Genomic DNA, 23,612 nt, shown 5'->3' on the forward strand with positions numbered 1-23,612 from the left:
TTAGAATGAACACACTTGTTCTCCTGTTTATTCGGCGAGAAGGGCAGCTGATGTGCAGGTTGGTCCTTCACTGGCTGACGTGGGGGTTGTGGTCAGCGTTGTCGGGCAGCCGCACACCCATGCTGTGTAGCAAATTGGAAGCAGGCCCTGCCAGGCCAGCTTGGGAGCTGTAGGATTCCAGTATATTTGAAACCAGGTTCAAGTCTACATCCACTCCTTCGACAGCGCAGTCCCCTGCACCAGAATCTTCCTCGTCTGAATTGTTATTTGCAGTCTGGGATGGATGGTCCTTCTAGAGAGAAGGAGAGAGGGAGGGAGGGAGAGTAGGAAGGAGGGAGAAGGGGGACAGAGAGCACCATCAGATAGTGATAGCAATCCTTTAGGTTACATGTTGGTTATAGTAAAATGCATTAACTTAGTAATAATATATATTTGAATTCCAAATTAAAAATGAAATTTCCAATCCTTGGTGACACAAAGTGAAAATGAGTTCTAATAATGTAATTTGACACATATATTAACACCTGGCTCCATCAGGCATGGTGGCACACGCCTGTAAGTCACCCTTAGCTAGACAAGGTGCCCAAGGACAATGTGGACCAATCTCCTGTCTTAAAACAAAAGAAACTTAGATCTAATGACTGGGAAACATGTCTATTGCAAAAAGAATTTCTACAAATTCAACACATCTGTCCCTACTTTGAAACTAGCTTGCATTAACATTAATTATTAACAAAAGACAAAAATCTAAATCTTCTAAATGAAAAGAGTTGGACCCCTTTTGTCCCCTGACCAGAGGGAACAAAGCCTGCTACTTGGGCTGCTTCACAGGATGAAGGTCTGAAGAACTGCATCCTGACCTAACACTTTCTAACTCTGTCATTCAAATTGTGGTCCATGGACCAACAGTCTGCCTCTCAACATTATAGCTCGCTGTCCATTTTGCTTAATAAAGGCCTTTATTACATCAAGATCCTTAGGCAATATTTATTCCCCATTAAGTCTAATAAATAACCTTTATTAGGTTGACAGCAATTATAGTTCTAATGTGGTTTAGATAGTTAAGCAAAGAGAGTTCATATTAACCATGAGCTCTCGTGTGCTTTAACTGATATTTCACACAAATTCTGTGACCTGAGGATTACTGGTGAGTTAGATAATATATTTCAAACTCTGATCTACAACACTCCAGTGTCTGTGCTATTCCATAATGCCTCTTACTGGGAAACAGTGTTGGCAAAAACACTGAGGTGAATATGTAAACAGAGGAGTTCTAAATTTGGCTCTTAACTGGGGGATATGAGACAATTAAAACTGAAGTTATTTGGACATTTAAGCCCCTCTTAGATGTCTTTAATTCTTTATTTTTATTTTTTGGTTTTTTGAGACAGGGTCTCTCCAGGTATCCCTGGTTGCCCTAGAACTAACTCCCTCTATAAACCAGCATGGCTTCAAACTCTTGCCTCTGCCTCCTGAATACTGAGATTAAAGGTGTGTGCCACTGCGTTTGCCCTCTTTAAAATATTTTAAAGGTTTATTTCCTCCCTCCCTCTTTCCCCCTCCCCCTGCTGCCTCCACCCCTTTGTATAGTTGCTACATACATGATTATTCAGAAGTCAGAGGTCAGTTTGGGGGAGCTGGTTCTTTCCTTCTGCCATGTGGATTCCAGAGATTGAACCCAGGTTGTCAGGCTTGAGAACAAGCACCCTTACCCCCTGAGTTATCATTCCAGCCCCTCTCCAGAAACACACACACACAACAACATACACATACACCACAAAAACCACACACACACACAAACTCACTCACTCTACAGACAAAAAGAAGAAAAGATCCATTTACAATGGCAGTAGTGGCAAAAATCACATGCTAATTTGAGTATGTAATTATTCTTTACTTAAATCTACATAAAAATATAACTACAGGGGCTGGAGGGATGGCTCAACAGCCAAGAGCATCCGTGTGCCGTCGTGAAGAGCAGAGTTCCAGCTGCAGCACCCAAGAAACAAGCCAGCTGCAAACACCTGCTACTCTGCTCTAAGGGATCAGTGGCTTTTCTCACTTTAGCACATGCACAGTGATATATGTACTTTCATGTACATGTATAGATATACTATTCACACAGAGACACAGAGAGACAAAATAAATCTTAAGAAATGAATTGGAAAGGCTCATCAGTTAGAGCACAGTCTGATGATGTAGAGGGCGCAGGATGGAGTCTCAGAACCCACTTAGCAGCTTGCAAATGATGTAATTTCAGTCCTAGAAAGCCTGATGCCCTCTTCTGGCCTCCAAGGGCACCAAGCATACACATGGTGCACAGACACACATGCACACAAAACACCCACAGATACATTTTTAAAGAAATGAAATATTCTGTGGTTTTTGGTGAGATGCATTTATTGCATGTGTATGAATGTTTTGCTCGCATGGACCCATGTGCACCGAGGCATGCCTTCAGAGATCAGAGGAGGGTGTCTGGGCCCTGGAACTGGAGTTGTGAGCTACCCTGCTGAATCCAGGTCCTCTGTAGGAGCAGCAAGTGCTCTAAATGGCTGAGCCATCTCTCCAGTCTCCTCTCCCTTAAGAATATAATTATAACCAGGCCCAGGTCTGTAGTCCCAGCTACGCAGGAGGCTGACATAGGAGGATCACTTGAGCTCACTTTGGGCAACTCACTACAGGGAAGGACAGGGACAGGCAGGACAGAGAAGGGGAAGGGAGAACAAGAAGCAGTCATTATGCCTGTATTTAGAAAACCAAGTTTATAATCTGCTTTTTCCTGTCAGTGGTGAGGACTCAACAGAAGGCTTTGTGCACGTCAGATACCTGCTCTGCCCCGGGGCTACGCTCTCAGCACCTGCCCTCCTTCCACAGACTCAATATGTGGCCCCCTAGGCCTCAAACTCTCGGGCTCAGCAGATCCTCCCTGCTCAGCCTCGTCAGCAGCTGTGGATTACAGGCACATGCCAGTGCACCTGGCCTTTATAAGCTTTCATTACATCAATGTTAAGGGAAAACTGGCACTCTTGGGATTGGGAGTACGGCTTAGTGATGGACTATGTGCTTAGCATGTACCCCAGATCCTGGGGTCAATTCTTAGCATTAATCAGTCAGTTAATCAAATCAGCACTTATTTATTTCAAATTTCACAAATCAAAAAGAAAAGAAAGGATACCTCAGATGAAATATGACTCACTTTGCTGCACAAACCTAGAAAAGGGGAGGTTAAAAAGCACTTACCAATTGCTTCCGAGTACTGAAGCTCTGGCCCATGCAGGTGTGCGCCAGTTCCTGGTCCATCTGGGCCATGTAGGACTTGAGACTGCCGAGAGCTCCCTTCAGAGATTCAGGCCCCTGGGCTTCACAGTCCAGGTCATCATCGCTATCTAAACTTTCAGAGTCCTCTTCATCCAGGTCATCAGAGTCTGACTCCAGAGGCTTTGTCCCTATATTGACATAGACACAGAAAGAGACACTTGGTGAATTTTTCTAAGCAGGGTCATACCTCTCAAAAGAATGGACTATTACACTAGGACCAAATGACTTAATCCAACTACTTTGTAAAACTCCTTTCCCAAGTCAGGCAGTGGTGGCGCACGCCTTTGATCCCAGCACTTGGGAGGCAGAGGCAGGCAGATCTCTGAGTTTGAGGACAGCCTGGTCTACAGAGTGAGTTCCGAGACAGCCGGGGCTATACAAGAAAACTAAAAAAACCTTTCCCAAAACAGTAATTCGGGACATTTACAGAACAGAGAACAGGTTGAGCCAAGAGATTCAACTTTAGTTTTTCAATGTGAATTTGATTAATTAAAAGTTTTTTTCTTAAAATGATGAGAAGCTGGGCTGTTGAGACAGCTCCCAAAGACAGGAGCTTACAGTGCAACCTGGTAACCCAAAGGTGCAAGGAGAAAAATACTCCACAAAGTTGTCCTCTGATCTTTGTAACTATGCTATTACACATATACCACCACACACGTAATACATACTACTAATACTAATACTAATAAATTTCTTTTTTTATTTAAACAGTGGGCTGGAGTATAGCTCAGTGGAAGAGAACTTAAGTAGCAAGTATGAAGAAGCCCTGGGTTTGCTCTGAAAAACATAAAAAATACAAATAGGAATCTCGGCGCTGGAGAGATGGCTCAGTGGTTAAGAGCACTTGCTATCTTGAAGAGAGCTTGATTTTGGTTCCCAGGACCCACATAGTGATTCACAACTGCCTGGAACTCCAGTTCTAGGGTATCCAACACCCCTTCTAGCCATCTCAGGACCAGGCATACACATTGTACATATGAATACGTACAGACAAAATACTCAGACACAAAATACATCTTTAAAAAAAATACAAATATACATTAAAACTTAGAAAATTACATAAATATACACTGATGTCATTTGACCGCCCAGAGACACTATTTCCTGGCTCACTGACTTTCCTAGTTCACTGACTTCTCCCAGACACCCTTGAACCCTTGCCTAGTGCCCAGATGTCAGGCAGAACAGCTACAGCTCTGTCTGTGTACAGGCATATGCAAATAGAGCTTTCTTTCAGTAAAGGATTTATTTTCATTTGTGTGTTTATATGCATATGCCCGTGTGTGTAGGAACCTACATGGGCCGGAAGAGGGATTCCCCAGACCTGGAGTTATAGGGGTTGTGAGCAGCCTGACTTGATCTCTCCGAACCGAACTCCAGTCCCTTGAAAGACCAGTAAGCCAGCCCCATGGCTTTCTTTCTTAACCTAGATGTACTCACAGTAAACCATGGGCCTTCTTGCAGAATACACAGGTGACTTCATACTTTATTATGGCTATGCAAATTCGTAATACAGTGATTTAGTTACCCATCTCTCTCTTGGTGCTCACTGGAATTTCGGTACAACAAAACAGTACTGCAAAACAGTATTTATCTTTCATAGAATGAACCCCTGAAGTGAAATTGCTAAGTGAAAAATAATGGGCTTCCTAGAGTCTCAAACTGTCCTGTGAAAAGACAACTTACAAACTTCTTCTTGCAGAGTTTGATGATGTTCATTTCTCCAGCCCTTACAAATAACTGATTGTTAATTTTTTCAATAATGTAAGAAAAAAACCCATGCTCTTATTCTGCTTGCTCACGAGAGAGAGTTGACCACTTTGAAACATTTACTGTTACTCTCCAGTGTGCAGCCTATTCACAGCCTGTTTTTGTTTTGTGTGCATATACACGTGTGTACAGTGTGTCTGCATGTGCACACACATGCACGTGCAGGATAGAAGTTGATTCGGGTGTCTTCTATCAGTCTTCACCTTGTATTTCGGCACACAGCCTCTCCACTGAGCCTGGAGCTCACCAGCAAACTCCAGGGACCAACCTATCGATTTCTGTCCCTTCAATCCTGGAACTAGGGGCCTATCGATCTGTGCTTGGCTTCTTACTACGAGAATGCCCGCGACCTGCACTCAGGCCCCCATCCCCCCATGAGCATGCAGCAAGCATGCCACTACCTGAGCCATCTCCCCAGCACATTGCTTCCTGATTTCTAAAACATTAAGTCTGAAAGAAAAAACAAAGATATAATATGGAAACCACACTAAAGCCCTTTCAAAACAGAAAAGGCACATGCCCTCAGTCAGTGAGCAGCTAGCGACAAAGCACTAATCAGGGTGCCTCTGTAAAGTGCTTCAACAGGGCAGTACTTAAGGCTTTAAAACAACTTAAGCCCATTAGGAGAAAGTAGAATCTTGGCTCATAAATGATCTAATGTCCCAGCCCTCCAGCAACAGTGATAGCCCTTCACAGTTTCAAAGTAAATACCACGCGGTAACTCACCTAAAATCTTATCAAAATAATTCAGAAAAGAATCTGCATCAAAAGTGATTGGAGCTTCCGAAGGGTCTCTGAAAGATCAAGGGGGAAAGGCATGAAATTTCTCCCAACCACAGTTCTTTGAGGTATTTTCAAAGATGGTGCTATGCCTATAGAAAGTACCAGAAATATCCAAGAAAAGAATAGCAAAGGAAGTTTTAGTCTAAATAAATAAGAAAAATTCTTTGTGCTTATTAGCCTTGAGTGACAAGAGAAATACAAAAATCTGGTGACAGAAAAGTAAAAATTATAGCTTTTCTTTTTACATACATTAGAGCATATGCATTTGGTGGTCTGTCTGTTCTCTACTCCCTACAATATGCAAAGTAGGAGAAATTATTTATCTGAATTCATTTATATAATACTTATTCTTATAGGCCTCCAAGTTATGCCTTTAAGCACAGCCTTTGGGAAGTAAAGTTAAGAAGGTCATGATTTCATATGGGCTTAAGGCAAGAAAACAACAATAACAAAAATCAGAGCTTATCAAACTGATTAAAATTGCACTTTCCCTTGTTCTTTCTTTTTTCTTTTTTTTTTTTGGAAGTATTTTTTTTTTAAGACTTATTTATTTAGTTATTTATATGTCTACACTGTAGTTGTGTTCAGACACACCACCAGAGGTCATCAAATCCCATTGTGAGCTATCATGTGGTTGCCGGGATTTGAGCTCAGGACCTCTGGAAGAATAGTCAGTGCTCTTAACCACTGAGTCATCTCTCCAGCCCTCTATTCTTTCTTTCTTAACAACAAATAATGAGCATAAACTTGTATCTTTTCTTACAGTCCAGGGATACCCACACTAACCGAGGTTCACTAGGCTGGGGAAGGAACTCACCAGGATACACTTGTTAGTGTGCACAGTCTCTAGGCCAATCTCACTACCACAAAACAGAAGAGATATATTTGCTGTGCGGGTAACAATCTATCCACCCTTTCCCTAGTTACTTGCCACAACTTCACAGCTCCGTGATTACTTCTGCCTCTGATAGGTTCCTTAAATCCCTCTCTTTGAGTTTCAAGACTCCAATCTGCTTGTATGGTAGGAGATCCAAGGCATGAGTGTATTGAGAGCTACATGCTATAGACTCTACAGATTCTGAATTAGAGTCTAAAGAAGTTGGGCAGGGGAGCCCACAACTTTAATACCAGTACTCTGGATGCAGAGGCAGGAGGATAGTTGTGATTTCAAGGCTAGCTTGGTCTATACTGTGAGTTCCAGGACAGTCAGGGCTATATAGAGAGACCTATCTAAAGACAAAACAAAAGTAACAAACTAGAGTGAAGTAAGAATGCCAGGGTTCTGGTTTTTAAATCCTCTGAGTTTTCTGCCTTGCTTCAGTAATTACAAAGGCTATTTGAAATCTCTCTCACCTCAGAAAAGGAATAAGGAATATTGAAACAAGACGGGAGAAAGCCAAAGTGGACACGATACTTCCCATGGACAATGACGTCGACCCCTGGCTAACCCTAACCCTAACCAACAGGGTAGCTCTGCTGCAGCGCACTCACCTGGGCAGCTCTGCCCCCTTGTGGGTTGACACTTTGGAGATGAAGGCCTTCATGCTGTCTGAGACCTGCGCTACATTATAGTTCTGCTGCTCCTCCTTCTGGGGACCCGGCTGGGATTCTTTTCTGCCAGAAGCGTCTTGCAGTAGCTGGTCCAGCTGTTCTGGTGAGAGGTCTAACCACTGGTCATCTGAGAAAGAAAGCAGGTATGCCGTGTCACAGGAGAGGCCCTCCTGGAACGGCGTCTGTTGCAACCTTCCTGATATGCTCCTGCTCGCTTACCATCCTCAGGAGGAAGGGCAGCTTCTTCTGTCTTGAGTTTGTCGATATCAAATGGCAGTGTCTGTAACGTGGTTAAGATCTCCTCGCCTGGGCTCATAGCAAGTGAACTATAAAAAATGAAAGATATGAGCCTTTCTTATGAAGGTGACATGACTCACTGTCCACACCAGTGGAACCATCCCATCCATTTAGATGAAGCAAACTCATTAACAGATGCATACTTTGAAAGAAAATCCCATGAGTGAATTATCTCTACCCCATGTTATGCAAGCATTACTGGACAAGAGAAAAAGTCATAATAAATGGAAAAACACAGGTGGATGTGAGAGTGGATGCTCTCACTGCAGAGCCTGAAAGACAGAGGCAGGAGGATCAGGACTTCCACACCAGTCTCAGATACAGCAGGTTAGAAAAAGAAAAAAAAAGTATTCACAGAAAAATGAATAAGTAAAATTATCAGTACAGGAATAAAAATATCTTTAATCTTGAGAAGGGAATAAATCAAAATAATAGTGTTCAACTTTGGTATAAATATTTTCCTTCTCACATCATTTTCTATTTGTACTAGAGTATCTAGTTATTTTTATAACAACCAAAGTCTTACTTACGGCAGGCGAGACTTTCCTAGAGGCCTGATGACCTGAGTCTGACCTCCAGAAACCACTGAGGGCAACTGTCAAAGATTCACACTTTCAAAGTTGTCCTCTAACTTACACACACACACACACACACACACACACACACACACACACCATGACATGCTCATGTCTGCATCCATACATCTGCACTCATTCACACATTACACATACATACACAACACACAATCATGATAAATAGTTGAGTCTTTTTGAAGATTGACTCATTCTATGTATGTCATGTACACTGCTGTTCTCTTCAGGTTCAGCAGCAGAGGGCGTCGGATCCCATCACAGATGGTCGTGAGCCACCAATGTGGGTGCTGGGAACTGAACTCAGGACCTCTGGAAAACAGTCAGTGCTCTTAACCACTGAGCCATCTCACCAGCCCGATAAATAGGTTTTTAAAAACATATTATTTAAAAAGAACGACCCAGCCCCCAGCCTGTCTTACTCTGTACTGGGTGCTGGCTTTAACTCACCTTTCTGGCCGGTGTATAGAGAGCTGGAAATAGTTCTTGGCCATTTCTAGTCTCTCTTGGTACTGCGCAGAACCTTCCATCAGTCCCTTGAAAACACAATACTGGACATTAGAACAGTACTTATACACTATGTCATTAAACAGCACACCTACTAGTAATGTTGAAAACAGCATGTGACACTCAGGAACTCAGAGGTCCCAGGTCTCACATGTATTTTGTCACTAGTTTATATGTGTGGACTCCAATTTCTTCCAAACAAGTAAAGGTACTAGGCTGGACGCAGTCTTAGGTCTCTGTTTGGTTTGAGATAAGGTCTCATTCTGTAGCCCTGGAGGCCGGGATCCGATATGTAGACCAGGTTGGCTTCAGAGACACAGAGGTGTGAATGCATTTGGCTCCAACACTTAACATTTTACCTTTAATTGTCTGGAGGATTTACTATCAAGTTATTATTTACAACTGACTAATTAGTAACTTCTGAAACAAGACAGAAAGTTTGCCAAACAGAACCAAAAAGTCACTGAATCCCTCCATAGCTGTCCTTCTGCTATCTGCACCACTCTCACAATAGCATCATACCTACTGCTTTACTCAAATAAATACATAAATGCAATTTAAAAGATTTTTCAAAAATAAAACTGGGTGTGGTGGCCTCTTAGCATTTGGGAGGCAGAAGCAGGAGGATCTTTTTGAGTTTGAAGCCAAACTGGTCTACATAGTAAGTTCCAAGTCAGCCAGGATTATAGAGGAGACCTTGTCTCAAACAACATAATCCTCTAGTGTCATAAATATTCAATAAATACTGTCTCATTGCCTGCTTCCCGTGCCTGAATGTCATTGAGGTGTCTTCTATTCTAGCTTCTACAAATTATGTTTTACTTTTAAATAAGTCATGACTTGATTTTCTGTGAGTTGGAGATTTTAAAATTAAACAGTACAAAGGCTGGGAGCTGGTGGTGGATAAAGGTCTTGCTGCACACGCATAAGGACCTGGGTTTGAATCCCCAGGATCCACATAAAACAAACAAGCAATACAGGCCTGTAGTTCGCAGTCCACATAAAACAAACAAACAAACAATACAGGCCTGTAGTTCGCAGCCCAGGGCTGGAAGGGAGAGCGGGGGAAGCCTGGGTGCTCCCTGGCAGCCAGTATGGCCATTTGGTAAGTTCAATGAGAGAAAGACACCTTCCACCCACTTCTGGCCCTCTGGCCTCCATACATGAGAACACATATAACACACACACACACACACACTCATTCATGAGAAGAAATAAGCACAAGTCTCACCTTAAAGTAATCATTCCTTTTCAGACTTTCAAGGAAGCTGGCCCAGAGCGGTGAAGCAGTTACAAGGGATTTCTTGGAGTCAGAAAAATGTGGGCTACATTTGGAGCACAAAATCTCAAATCCATGAGCCTAGATGAGACAGACAAATGTTTTATTACGTTACTTTGTTTTCTTTCTTTTTTTTTCCTCTACCACCTTAATTAATTTCTTCTCATTCAGCCCCAATCTAGAACTAGATGACAGACACAAGGGCGTGTGAACACGTAGAACATTCTTTGGTTTTGTGGCTTTTTTCAGACAGGGTCTCACTCTGTGGCCCTGGGTGGTCTGGAACTCAGACCCCTGCCTCTGTCTCCCCGGTGCTGGAGTCAAGCTGCGCACCACCGTACCCAGCTCCACTTGGAACACTTTTTAAATTTTATGAAAAGAATTTCTTTCTGAGCTGGAAGGCTGGCTCGGTGCTTGCCACTACATCTGCTGACCTGTGTTCAATCCCTGGGATCCACATGGTAGAAGAGAACCTGCTCCCCAACTGTCCTGTGACCCCCAAGTCATGGCAGGCTCCCCAACCCTGCCATGCACACAAAACTAATAAATAGTTATTTTTATTTATTGAAATATATATTGAAATAAAATGTGAAAATAAGTAAATTGAGCATATTCTTAGACACAGGAAAGAAGAGAATTTCATTTTAAGATCATTGGTAAAAAATCATAAGAATTATATGGCACAATGATTCACACAGATTATAATCAACGCCCTCAGAAGTAAGCTGGGCACTCAGGCAGACTTGCTCTACTCCACCCCTTTGTGGCCCAGGAGGGCTGCTTCTGCGTGTCCCATCAGCGCACATCAATCTGCCCACCTCAGTTCACGGACTCTCACCCACTCTCCCACTGCAGACTTGGCGACTGTGAGCTCTCAGTACTACAAACGGTGCTCCCGGGTTCACTTCTAGAAGTAAGTGAGGGTGATAAGGCAGACGGCCGGTGCAGGCGGCTTAGGTGTGGGCGGCCATCGGCACTCTGCTCCTCACAGGGACCCAGTCGGCTTGCTCTTCCCTCTCCCTCCTTCATTCTTTTTTTTTTTTTTAAATAGTTATTTTATGTATATAAGTACACTGTAGCTGTCTTCAGACACACCAGAAGAGGGCATCAGATCCCATTACAGATGGTTGTGAGCCACCATGTGGTTGCTGGGAATTGAACTCAGGACCTCTGGAGGAGCAGTCAGTGCTCTTAACTGCTAACCCATCTCTCCAGCCCTCTTATAGTTTTTCAATACAGGATCTCACTCTGTGCCCCGGCCATCCTGGCACTCAGAGGTCCCCTCCTCCTCCTGAGTGCTAAGATTAAAGGGGTGCACACCACGCCTGGCATATTAAAGTATGCTTTCCTTTATATATCCTTATAATTTCTCACCAATTCAGTATATGCTCTCGTATTTTCTATACTTGCCAATCTTGTGGTGGAAAACGCTATTTTGTGGCTTTAAATTACATTAATTTTTAAGAACAGAAGTTAAAGCCGGGCGGTGGTGGTGCACGCCTGTAATCCCAGCACCTGGGAGGCAGAGGCAGGTGGATTTCTGAGTTGGAGGCCAGCCTGGTCTACAGAGTGAGTTCCAGGACAGCCAGGGCTATACAGAGAAACCCTGTCTGGAAAAAACCCAAAAAATCAAAAAAAAAAAAAAAAAAAAAAAAAAAAAAAAAAAAAAAAAAAAAGAACAGAAGTTAAACATTTTTTAATTTTTAATTAAAATTCATTTGTACTTTTTTCTGTAAACTATCTGTTCAGCTTCTGAACAATTAATATCATTTTCTCTGGGAACACCTAATATTCCTTCTTCAAGTTTTCTGGTCTCTTTTGAGTTCATGACATTTTTCTTTTCGGTGCAGAATTTCTCTTCTTCCATTACTGTTATGTTGCTATTTGAGCCAGTTTTGCTCTCTGTTACCCAGCTGCATTCTGACTCCTGGACTCTAATTAGGATCACAGATGTACATACACTGTGCTTAGCTAGAAATCTTTATGAAATCAAATTAGTCAATCTCTTATTGACTCTGTTTGCAAATCAAAAAAGGCCTTTCTTAGTCACATGATAATTTTCCTATATTTTCTAATTTTTATAGTTTCAGTTTTTATATTTAATCCAAGTGGAACTTATTTAGTGCTAAGGTGGCTTCACAGCTGCTGGGTCACTGAGGCTCTGATGAGATGATGAGCCTTACTACACTGTCACACAAGCAGGATGTATTTCCAGAGTGTCTACGCTGTAGGTGAAAATGACAACCAACTGAAATGCTGATGAGCAGCAGGAAACTGTGGCCTACAGAGATCGGGGTCATTTCTGTCTCTATCATTAATGCTCAAGGGTGTGTGTGTGTGTGTGTGTGCGTGTGTGTGTATCTGTGTGTGTGTGTCTGTGTGTCTGTGTCTGATGTGTAAGTGTGAGTATATGTGTGTGTGAGTGTGTCTGTGTGTGTCTGATGTGTGTGAGTGTATGTCTGTGTGTCTGTGTCTGATGTGTAAGTGTAAGTGTGTGTGTGTGTCTGTGTGTGAGTGTATGTCTGTGTCTGATGTGTATGTGTGTATGTCTGTGTGTGTGTATAGATGGGTATGTACATGTGAATGCAGGTACTCAGAGAGCTTGAAGTCTGTGTGTGTGTGTGTGTGTGTGTGTGTGTGTGTAAATGGGTATGTACATGTGAATGCAGGTACTCAGAGAGCTTGAAGTTTGTGTGTGTGTGTGTGTGTCAGTGTGTGTGTGTCAGTGTGTGTGTGTGTAGATTGGTATGTACATGTGAATGCAGGCACTCAGAGAGCTTGAAGTCTGTGTGTGTGTGTGTCTGTGTGTGTGTAAATGGGTCTGTACACGTTAGGCACTCAGAGAGGCCTGCCGTCTAGATGCCCTGGATCTAGAATTCCAGGCTGTTGTGAGCCACCTGGTGTAAATGCCGGCAACCAAACGAGTCCTCTGCAAGAGCAGTATTACTTTTAGCTCCTGAGCCATTTCTCCAGCTCTTAAAGCGCTTCCACATTAGAGAACGATAGGAAGCTAAGAAAGTGGGGGAAGGAGGGAAGGAGGGAGGGAAGAAGAAAAAAGAAAAAAGTTAGGTAGTTTTCTTGTTCAACATTACCAACTTCATGCCCAGTTCATAGGCTCGGTACTGGGGGTGTGAGGGAGGTGGGAGCCCGTATCCACTCCGCCGGTCTGGCACAAACTTCTGCTGTACCAGCTGTGCATACAGACATTTCGTGAAAGTGACCTGGGCATTGGGATACAAAATATGTGAGTCTTTTCCTGAAACTGAGTTTTGAATGTTATTTCACAGTTACGTATGTCAGTGCACTCATGGGCTGCCTGCTCACATATCCATAGGGGAGGCGCAGAGAGGACGTAGACACCCACTTCCTGCTTGTTTTCAGAAGTCTCTAGTGAGATACCCAGTCACATACTATGAAGTTACCCTACTGCCCACTCAGGAGTTGGCACTAATGGAATTATCTTTAATTACATTATGGCAACTTAAGAGGACTGGAAGATAATAATTCTTAAGAGATGAAATGTTTCATTGCTAAGAGGGAAATAAATACAAAAGTAGGGAAAATACGGTCCATATATACTAAGCTACAACATGAGGCATTTCTTAACATCGCCTACACTTGGGTTTTTTTTTGTTTTTGTTGTTTTGGTTTTTTTAGAAAGAAAGAAAGAGCACTAACTTTCTAAGAGAACTAGTAAAACCATAAGAAAAACTAAGTGACCAAGAAAGGTGTCTCACAGACGCCATTATTCGTGTTTCAGGCAAGAATGTCTTGAAGACGCGACAGGCTCTCAGGTCGATGGGGTCCCGTAAGTAGAAGGCCTGGACTGCGGCTGACAGCAGCCTGGGCCGTTGCTTGAGCACCGCCACGATGCCCGCCGGAAGGAAGCAGTGTGCTCGGTGGAGGGAGGCTTCAATTTTTTCTGGGTACCTGTGACAGGTAGCAAAATGCTTTTATTTTATATGTATTTTTTATATTTATCTTATATGTAAATATCAGGATTTTTTTTTTTCAGGGTCTTACTGGGTACTTATGGCTGGCCTGGGACTTGTTTTGTAGACTAGGCTGGCCTGGAACTCACAGAGATCCTCCTGCCTCTGATTCCACAGTGCTAGGGATAAAGGTGTGAGCTAGCACATCCAGCTTAAAAAGAACTGTAGTATTATTAAGACAATACTTTGAACCAAAGTGCTATTAGGACTTCCCTTCTATTAAAAATAAGCCTAAAGGATTCATCAGGTCAAAGGATCACATAGAACCTCAAAACCAAGAAAAACAAGAAGACAAAAAGCCAAATGTATTGTCTTCTTTAGGTTTTCATCTATAAAAATCTCAAGTTTTATTTTATCTTTTAATATGTATTATTTTATGTGTACAAATGTTTGCCTATCTGTTTCTCTATGCACTGCAGTATGCCTGGTACCTAGTGAGGCCAGAAGCGGGAGATGGGATTCTTGGGACTGGAGTTACAGACTGCGATGAGTGGGCACGTGTATGATGGGAACTGAACTCAGGTCTTGGGGAAGAGCGGCCAGTGTGCTTAACCATGAAGCCTCATCTGCAGCCCCAATCTCAAAGTTTCATAGACTATACTTTGCTTGACACCAAAAGAAAAGACACTTTTGGATGGGAAGACAAACTATATCCAAGTCAGGGACAGTGACACTCCTGGAACCACAACTACTCAGGAGGTCCAGGAAAGAGTTAGCATGAGTCCAGGGGTTCAAAGCCAGCCTGGGCAACACAGCAAGACCTATCTCATTTAGTCAGTCAATCGACCACCAATCTATTTTCTGATTTTAAATTCCATAAATTTAACTGTCAGTGTCATGACCAGCGACGTCAATAAAGCGCGGATGAGCACTGACCTAGCTTGAAGGAATTTTATGTACAAATGAAAACCTGTGCGGCATCCAACCAAAATGTCCCTGGGCTAAGAGTACCAGTGTTCCCTCCCTTACCCACTGATGCGCCTGTCCACAGCAGCTCGTACAGATTCTGAAGCCAAAACAGCTTCTGGGTGTGCTGAGATTATACTCAAGGCTTGCTGGATAGTTGGTGGTGTCGTGGGTAACCAGGATATCCTTTCGGATTTCCTTGGCACAGGAATAATGCACAGCTCCCCATGATGAAAAAACACCTGCAAAATGGCAATCTTAGTTTCTTCTTGGTCTCTGGGAAGCCTGGGGACACAGGAAATGACACAGCAGATTCATCTCTGTGTCCTCTAAGCCGGGAGTACTTACCCTATTGGCACTATTGTCAGGATCCAACCACTTAGGGAGAAAGTCGGCCGCTTCTATTAACAGGAACTCACCATCATTGTCTTCAATCCTAGTGAAAGAGAAGATCCATTTTCACATTCACAGAACACGAAGCACAAACAGCTTTAATCAAATACATTTTCCCTTCTCAGAAAAATATTAAGTATGTGCTATGTACAGATTGTCAACAAAAAAAAAAAAAAACCCGGCAAAATTTAACATATAGTCAAATAGGGCTGGTAAATGGCTCAGCCTCTAAGAGCATGCTCTGCTCTTGAACAAAATCCAGGTTGGTTCACAGCCCTGTTATCGGGCAGCTCACAAACGCCTGTAAATCCAGCTTCACGACATCTCATGACACGGCTCCCAGCTCGCACCTGTACCTGCACTCACACGTATAACCTCTTCTCTCTCTCTCTCTCTCTCTCTCTCTCTCTCTCTCTCTCTCTCACACACACACACACACACACACACACACACACACACACACAAACTGAAAGCAATGAAAATAAATCTTAAAAAATACAGGAAAAGGCCTAGAAAGATGGCTCAGCAGTTAAGAACACTGCTTTTCCAGAGGTCCTGAGTTCAATTCCCAGCACTATAATGGGATCTGATGCTCTCTTCTGGTGTGTCTGAAGACAGCAACAGTGTACTCATATAGATAAAATAAATAAATCTTTTTTTAAAACTACAGGAAAAGCCTATATGAAAGTAAAAGATTGTAAGGAGATTAAGAGATACTAACAAGAAAATCAAAGTACTATGTTAGACAAAAATATGGGAATACATAGGCACTAAAAGGCTTGCGGAGGAGGGGGGGCAGGGGGGAGGGGAAACTACTTATAAGTGAAACTAGGGACCGGGTGGTGGTGGCGCATGCCTTTAGTCCCAGCACTTGGGAGGCAGAAGCAGGCGGATTTCTGAGTTCGAGGCCAGCCTGGTCTACAGAGTGAGTTCCAGGGCAGCCAGGGCTACACAGAGAAACCCTGTCTCAAAAAACAAAAACAAAACAAAACAAAAAAACAACAACAAAAAATAAGTGAAACTAGGAAGGCCTTTATGTACAAAGTGTTACTTGAATCTACAAAGATATTTTTTGTCTCATCTATTTTTAATTTTTGAGCAACAATGTCACATGGTTAATTTTTTTTTTTAGTATGTATAGTGTTAGAGTGGGAAGCTGGAGAAGTGGTCAACCGGTAAAGGCACCTGCTGTACAGCAGGGCAACCTGTAGTTGATCCCAGGAACCCACAGAAAGATGGAAGGAAGAGACTCCATAAAGTTATCCTGAGGATCCACACTTGCATGGTGCACTCAAGGTCCCGCACACCCAGATATCATGTGCACACACGCAAACACACCCGGCAACACTAGTATTAAAATTTTTAAACTATTTTTATTTTATGTCTATTTTGCCTACAAGTACGTATGTGCATCATATATGTGCAGTGTCCACAGACGCCAGGAGGGGTGCTGGGCCCCTGGGAACTGGAGTTAAAGACAGTTGTGTTTTGGAGGATGGTGTCTCATACAGAACAAGACTTAAGAAGCAACCCTGCCATTAGAACTCATGAGTGAGCATGTGCTACATGTCAGGGATGCAAACACACCCAGCAACACTAGTATTAAAAATTTTAAACTATTTTTATTTTATGTCTATTTTGCCTACATGTATGCATGTCCATCACACACATGTACACACACACACACACACACACACACACACACACACACAGAGTCCTGGCTGGCCTGGAACTTGATCTGTAGACCAGACTAGCCTTGAACTCGCAGAGATCCAACTACTTTTGCCCATTAAATGCTGGGATTAAAGATGTATACCACCATGTTAGAACTTTTTTCTCATATACATTAAAAGCTCATGAGAATTGTGGACTGGGGGCAGGTTGAGATAGGAACAGGAGGGATCAGGTCAGGGCGTGGGGGAGAGACTACTGGGGGAGACAACTGGAACCGAGGGGCATGTCAGTGGTGAGGTAGAAACCTAGTGCACTAGAAACTGCCTGGAGTTTCCAAGAGTGACCCTAGTGAAGACTTCTCATAGTTGGAGATATGAAGCAAGGCTTCCAGAGAAGGGACTGGAACATCAATTCAGCCACAAAACCTTCCATGTATAGTTTGTTCTGCCTACAAGATGTGCTGGGGTAAAGGTAGTGCAGAACTTGTAGAAACAGTCAACCAATGACTTGTACAACCTGAAACATACTCCACAAGAGGCAGCCCACACCTGACATTGCCTGGAAGGCCAGGAATCAGAGGTTAGATAGCACAGAGATCTAGAACAGAACCAAATACCACTAGCCATAAAAAAGGGCAAGAAAATGATTCCTAGCGATATTCTGCCACACTCAGAGCGTAACCTAGCCCAAGCGTCATCAGAGAGCTTACCCCAGCAGACGCACAGACCCACAGAAAACATCAGGTGAAGCTTAGGAGGAAGGACTGTAGGGACCAGAGGGGTTGAGGACACCATGAAAAGACCCACAGAATTAACTTACCAGGACTCACAGAGACTGAACCAACAATCAGGGAGCCTGTGTGGGTCTGAGCCGAGTCCTCTGCGTGTGTGTTACGGCTGTGTAGCTTGGTGCCCTTGTGGGACTCCTAACAGTGAGAAGAGGGAGCTACCCCTGACTCCTTTGCCTGCTCTCAGGACCCTCTTCCTCCAACTGGGTTGCCTCACCAGCCTCGACATGAGGGGAGGTGCCTCGTCTTACTGTAATTGTTATGCCATGTTTCATTGATGTCCTGGGAGGTCTGATCTTTTCTGAAAGGGAGTAGAAGAGGAGTGATCTAGAGAAGAGAAGTGGGGGTTTAGAAGGAGAGGGACCAGAAGGAGAGGACAGAGGGGAAACTATGGCTAGATGTAGTATGTGAAAAAAATAAATAAAATAAAATTTGGCTATTCAAAACAAGGAAGAGGAAGAGTTATTGTTTGTTGTTCATAAAGAACTGGGTGTGGTGGCACACGCCTTTAACCTCAGCATTCAGGAGGCAGAGGCAGGTGATCTCTGAGTTTGAGGCTAGCCTGGCCTACAGAGTGAGTTCCAGGACAACCAGGATACACAGAGAAACCTATCCTGAGAAAACAACAAACAAACACAGAGGTCACAATGGTAACTTATAAAGCCACCAGCACAGTTCCACCTTTTATGCTGTCTATTGCCACAATGTCTATTGCCACAATGTCTATGCTCTCATGGTTAAAAAACCTCCTGTTTCTTTAAGGCAGGGTCTTCACGGCATAAGCCAGGCTGTGCTGAAAGCCTCAGTCCTCCTCTCTCTACCTCCTAAGCACTGACACTATATGCGTCCATGATGCCAAGCAACAATTAGAATTCATAAAAAGCAAAACCTAAAATAAGAAGTGTTTGGGGAACTGAACTCTCCAATATCTTTCTTAAGAAAACAAAGTCACAAGAGAATAGAAAGAAAACAGTCGACTTTTCAATCTGCCCCAAATTTGAATAATTTCTACCAGAGCTCAGACAAAAACTACTAAATTATGCTTTAAAATGAAAATTCCTTTAGAATAATTAAAATAACAATACCTTGCCACTAACTCTGGAAATTCCTTTGTAATCTGCTTTATTACATAAACAATAAACCATTCATCCTCGATGTTATCTCCAAACTTTGTCATGCCATACATATGAGCAGGAACGCCTCCTATAAACAAGAGAGAATTGATCGTGAGCCAGGCGAGCGTGTCCCTACGAGGAAACACACACATAAGCAGGCATTTACCAGCCACGGGCTAGGGTCCAAGAACTAGTCCAGGAGCTGGGGTTGTAATTCTGAGCAAGATATGGAATGTACATTTCTGAGGAGTTTGGCTCTACAAGGAACAGACAACCAAACCGTCTTTAAAAGCGCACTAAAGGTTGCGTGAACATAAAGGAGGCTCCTGCTTCATTCTGTAGCAGTGACAGCTGAAGAATGACCAGAGCTGGACTTTCCAGAGAGAGGAGCATGGAGAGGCACCGGGTTGCAGCAGATAAGGGGGCTTCAGGGGATGTGAGGATTCTGCTTTAGTGAGCAGAGCGTCTCAAACAAGTGCGCCATACCTGAGTATACAGAAGTTTACACCACACTCTCAAACAGCCAGGAGTCACAAAGGAAATCACAGGAGAAGTAAACGTTAGCAAAAATCGTGAAAAGGTTTACAGTTATGTACAGTCTCAAACCAGCCCGCCCACTTTAAGAAAGAAGAAAAACATCAAACAAAGCATAAATGTAGCAGGAGAAACAAGACAATTATAGCAGAGATAAATGAAACAAAACTGAGGGTTGTTTTTTTTTTTTTTTTTTGTTAAATGGGGGAAGAGGTCAAGAATATTAAATAAGAAGAGACAACCAAAGTCAGATATGAAAGAAGAAACATTAGATTCTTTCTATAGAGTATAAAAGATTATAAGAGAATCTATGAATGTCTTATTCCAAGAAATTGGGAAAGCTGTAAGAAATGAATAAATCCCCAATTAAGGTCTTGATGCAACCATGAAAAAGTAGAAAGTATTATCAAAGACTCAACTCTGATGGTTATTGAATCAGTAATCAAAAGCCTCTAGTAGCTGGGCATAGCATAGTGGCACACGCTTGAATCCCAGCACTGGAGAGGGAGGAAGATCATGAGTCTGAGGGCAGGCTGAGTTACAGCGGAGCCAAGTGATTTCTCTGAAACCATAAGCTAAAATAAGTGCTTAAGCTGATTTTTCTCAGTATTTTTTTTTTTACCACAACACTGAAAAGCTGAATAACCAAATTCAACAACACACTGAAAGGGGTTATAATACTACAATGGAGTGGGGTTTATTCCCACACTACAAAGATGGTTCAATATACAAAAATCAATCAGTGTCTCAGTGGTTAATAGTTCAACATACAAAAGTCAATCAGTGTCTCAGTGGCTGCTGTCCCAAAGGACCTGGGTGCAAGTCCCAGTACCCACACGGTGGCTCACAACCATCGGTGACTCCATTTCCAAAGGATCTGACATCCTCCTCTGTCTCTGAGGGCACTGTGTGAACGTGGTGTGCAGACATACATATGTGTAAACACCCAGGCACATAAAATAAACAAAAATTTAAGAAACCAATCAGTGTAATAATGTACCACAAAACATCAAACAAACGTACCACGGGGTCTACCATAGCAATCACGGCAAAGACCAAACCAAACAAACAAAAAACCAGAAGATGGGAAATGAACAGCCGCTCAACTCTGCTGCTCTCGCCAAATCCCCCTTATCTCTCCAGCTAGAGGAGCTCAGAGAAGAGTACGATTTTCACTTACAGTACATATCAGACCTCAACTGAAACCTCCCCCTCTCCCCTCAGCCACAGGAGAACAAAGCCAGGAAGTGGCACAGTCCAATCTGTGTGCCAATGGTGTGAGGAGCGGAAGAGACTGGAGCTGGAGAGGGAGCTAGGAAGCTGCGGTTCTTCCGATGAAAGGATAAAGAGTACCCACACTGAGACCAAACCCGTGTGGACGGGAGTGTCTGGGAGTGCTGACACTAGGCCTGTCACACACTGCACATAGCAAATCAAAGACTGTAATTTGAAATTCCAGTTAGCTTGGGTAACAGTCAGCCATGCCATTACACAGTGAGAAAATTCAGGGTAAGCATGGCTTTCTAAAAGACAGTAGGTTGCTTTTGTTTTAAAACTGGCTCTCGCTCGCTCTGTGACCCAGGCTGGCCTCAAACTGGTGCTAAGATGACAGGTGTGTGCCACCATATCTGTCTAACGGGCTCGTTTTATATGTGGCACATTAATTTGCTCATCTCCCTATCAAGAAACATTGCCTGTATCTAGAAAACAAAATTAGGGTTGGGGAAAACAGCTCAGTGGCAGACCAGTTCAATGCTCAGTGCTGGAAAAAGGTTCAGTAAAAGTAATAGCAAAGGAGAAACCGGGTAGTTGCTAGCCAAATATAACACATTAGCACTGAAGTATGAACAGGAATGGCAGGATCAAAAGATACCAGGCTCCTGATCCTAAATAGACCCTTAAGTCAAAGAGAAACACAGCCTGGCAGCGCTCATTCATTTTCTCAAAGTTGGAAGAAATGACAGAACAGATGACTGTATTTTGCCAGAACTGGCTGAAAGCACTGGTGACAGCAGTGAAGGACATTGGAAATGCTTCTGGGTGGCAACAGACAGTAACCCATTGTGTTGTCTTTATTAGCCAGACAAAGTCACTCTTTGATTCTCAGCATAACAGCTGATGAAACAAAGCAACCTACCAAAGGCATCATCAAGATAAGCACTGCGTAGTGAAAAGGAACTGTGGCGACGACCCCGGGTGAGCCTGGACCTGCAGGCACCAGCACTCACACAGGCATAGGAAGTTAGTTCAAACAACAGCCACAGTCCCCACATTCTTAGCCATGAAAATATTTTATATAGTTAAAGTTAGGGGCTTAGATGTATATGGGCAAACACCACTGAGTTTTAAGGTTGTAGGAGCAAGTCTCTCTCAGACAACACTGAATGGAAGGAATACTTTACCTTTTGCAGGTTTATATTTGAGATTGAAAGGCTGATTCTGCCAGATATAAGGGACCAGGATGGGTGCGAACTGGGTCATTATTTGTTCAATGTACTTCTGGAGAATCTCCCTGTGCTCTTCTGTGTCTCTGGGTTTATCGGGTATGAGGAACAGATGGTACTCCACAGCATCCTCTGCCATTGCCAGCTTCCTGCTGCCATCCATTCTTCTCTGGAAATGGCCTTCAAAGTTCCAGTGACATAAGCCATACAAAAGGAGAAATATCAGCATTCTCAGGATTCTTCTAGGTGACTACATTATTTCCCCAAAATTTGATAAGCACCTACCTACCATCTCCATGGTTCCAGCCTTTACCAGACATCACTTGATTTATTATCCTCTGAATGACATTTATACTTAAAACTATGTTCCTTACATTTAAATTGTGTAAAATAGAAACCTTTTTATTATGGAATGAATGAAAATCCAACAACTCACTTCCCAAACCAAAGAAGTATGTAAAGATAAAAATTAAAAATAGCTAGGTGTGCAGAGCGGTGGTGGCGCACGCCTGTAATCCCAGCACTCTGGGAGGCAGAGGCAGGCTGCTTTCTGAGTTCGAGGCCAGCCTGGTCTACAGAGTGAGTTCCAGGACAGGCAGGGCTACACAGAGAAACCCTGTGGGGGGAGGGGGGGATGCTAGGTGCAATGAGTGCGCCTATGGCCTCAGCTGAGAGACTGAGGTAAAAGGACCACCTGCGTCCAGGGATTTGAGGCTAGCCTGGGCAACATACCAAGACCCTTTCTCACAAACAAATAAATGCTTGCCCTTAAATCAGTAGCACTGTGTGTAACACAGTTTGAAAACATTACTTTCCGTTATTTTCTCGTAAAACTTCCAACTGTGTTTTAATTAGCTGCACACTTTGGGCACTTTACTTTCTTGATCTTTCTAATTAATCGTGAAATGAAAGTTACTCTTCCATCTCTAAAACACCTCCTTACTTTAAAATTATGCTATTAGGTGCGTTAAAAAGCAATGTCCCTTGCTCTACAGGGCTTCTATATAAGATTTAAAACGGCAAACATTTACGTGTCAGAGTTTCGTCCCCAAATAATTCGCCGTGGCTCCGGATGCGCACCTAATGCAGCAATTTAATTCTTAAGCTTACTTGCCTTTGCAATGAACCAATAAAGAAGAGTATGCGCCCTCTATGCAACTACCCACTCACCACTGTAAATTAGAATCGTGCAGCCTCTCGACCAGGAGGATCAAGTAAAAACCCCACCCACCCTCACCCTAAATCCAAGCAGGATTCTTTACTTAGGATTTACGGAGTCCGAATGGACTTGAGATCATGTGACTTAATGACAAATGACATACCTGAGAGCACAGAAGTGACCGAGGGTGTCCTGGCGCGGTCTGGTGCTCTTTCACCAAACTAGACTCTCTTCTTCCACCTGGCAAAAGTAAAGCGATTCCTTTTACTGGCTCTCTCGTGCGCCTCTGCTCGGGCACCTTTCCTTGGCCGTCTCTTCCACTAGGACACTTAGTCAGAGGCTGCCACCAACCGTCCCATCCCAGCCCATGCAGGGTCCTCACGCTCCGCTTGGGCCGCGATCCACGCCAGAAAGCCTGAACGTCTTGAGTCTCCGGAACCTTGAGTGTAGTCACTAATGCGTATCGGAGCCAATTTCTGAACGATGCTGTATTCCTTCGTCACTTCCGCT

At 43.2% G+C, this 23,612-nt stretch overlaps 1 protein-coding gene across 2 annotated transcripts; it reads right to left on the reverse strand.

The window, feature by feature from the left end:
• Positions 1–23,579, reverse strand: Ecd (ecdysoneless cell cycle regulator). 2 transcript variants are annotated; one of them, XM_052189801.1, is made up of 15 exons: positions 23,485–23,579; positions 23,266–23,342; positions 21,902–22,123; positions 18,936–19,053; positions 15,345–15,432; positions 15,060–15,238; positions 13,836–14,028; positions 13,191–13,319; positions 10,051–10,179; positions 8,763–8,848; positions 7,645–7,751; positions 7,366–7,552; positions 5,818–5,885; positions 3,244–3,449; positions 1–292 (listed from the first exon to the last, which is right to left on the reverse strand). In XM_052189801.1, exons 3-15 carry the CDS (start codon positions 22,104–22,106, stop codon positions 68–70), a joined length of 1,920 nt encoding a protein of 639 aa, XP_052045761.1. In that variant the 5' UTR covers positions 22,107–22,123; positions 23,266–23,342; positions 23,485–23,579; the 3' UTR covers positions 1–67. The 2 variants fall into 2 exon arrangements, with proteins under 2 accessions (XP_052045761.1, XP_052045760.1); XM_052189800.1 differs by having other exon boundaries at positions 23,266–23,557.
• Positions 23,580–23,612: the final 33 nt, after the last annotated feature.

Source organism: Apodemus sylvaticus, chromosome 8 (genome assembly GCF_947179515.1).
Source record: "Apodemus sylvaticus chromosome 8, mApoSyl1.1, whole genome shotgun sequence".
In the NCBI taxonomy this organism is placed as follows: Eukaryota; Metazoa; Chordata; class Mammalia; order Rodentia; family Muridae; genus Apodemus; species Apodemus sylvaticus.

What these genes read in the sequence shown, in the direction of transcription:
- Ecd (XM_052189801.1), bottom strand. Translation starts at nt 22,106, where the DNA reads ATGGATGGCAGCAGGAAGCTGGCAATGGCAGAGGATGCTGTGGAGTAC. An exon ending in ATGAACTGGGCATGAAGTTG is followed by an intron (nt 10,180 to 13,190) that starts GTAATGTTGAAC and finishes TGTCTCATCTAG; the next exon opens with GCTCATGGATTTGAGATTTT. An exon ending in TGCCCTTCCTCCTGAGGATG is followed by an intron (nt 7,553 to 7,644) that starts GTAAGCGAGCAG and finishes TTTCTTTCTCAG; the next exon opens with ATGACCAGTGGTTAGACCTC.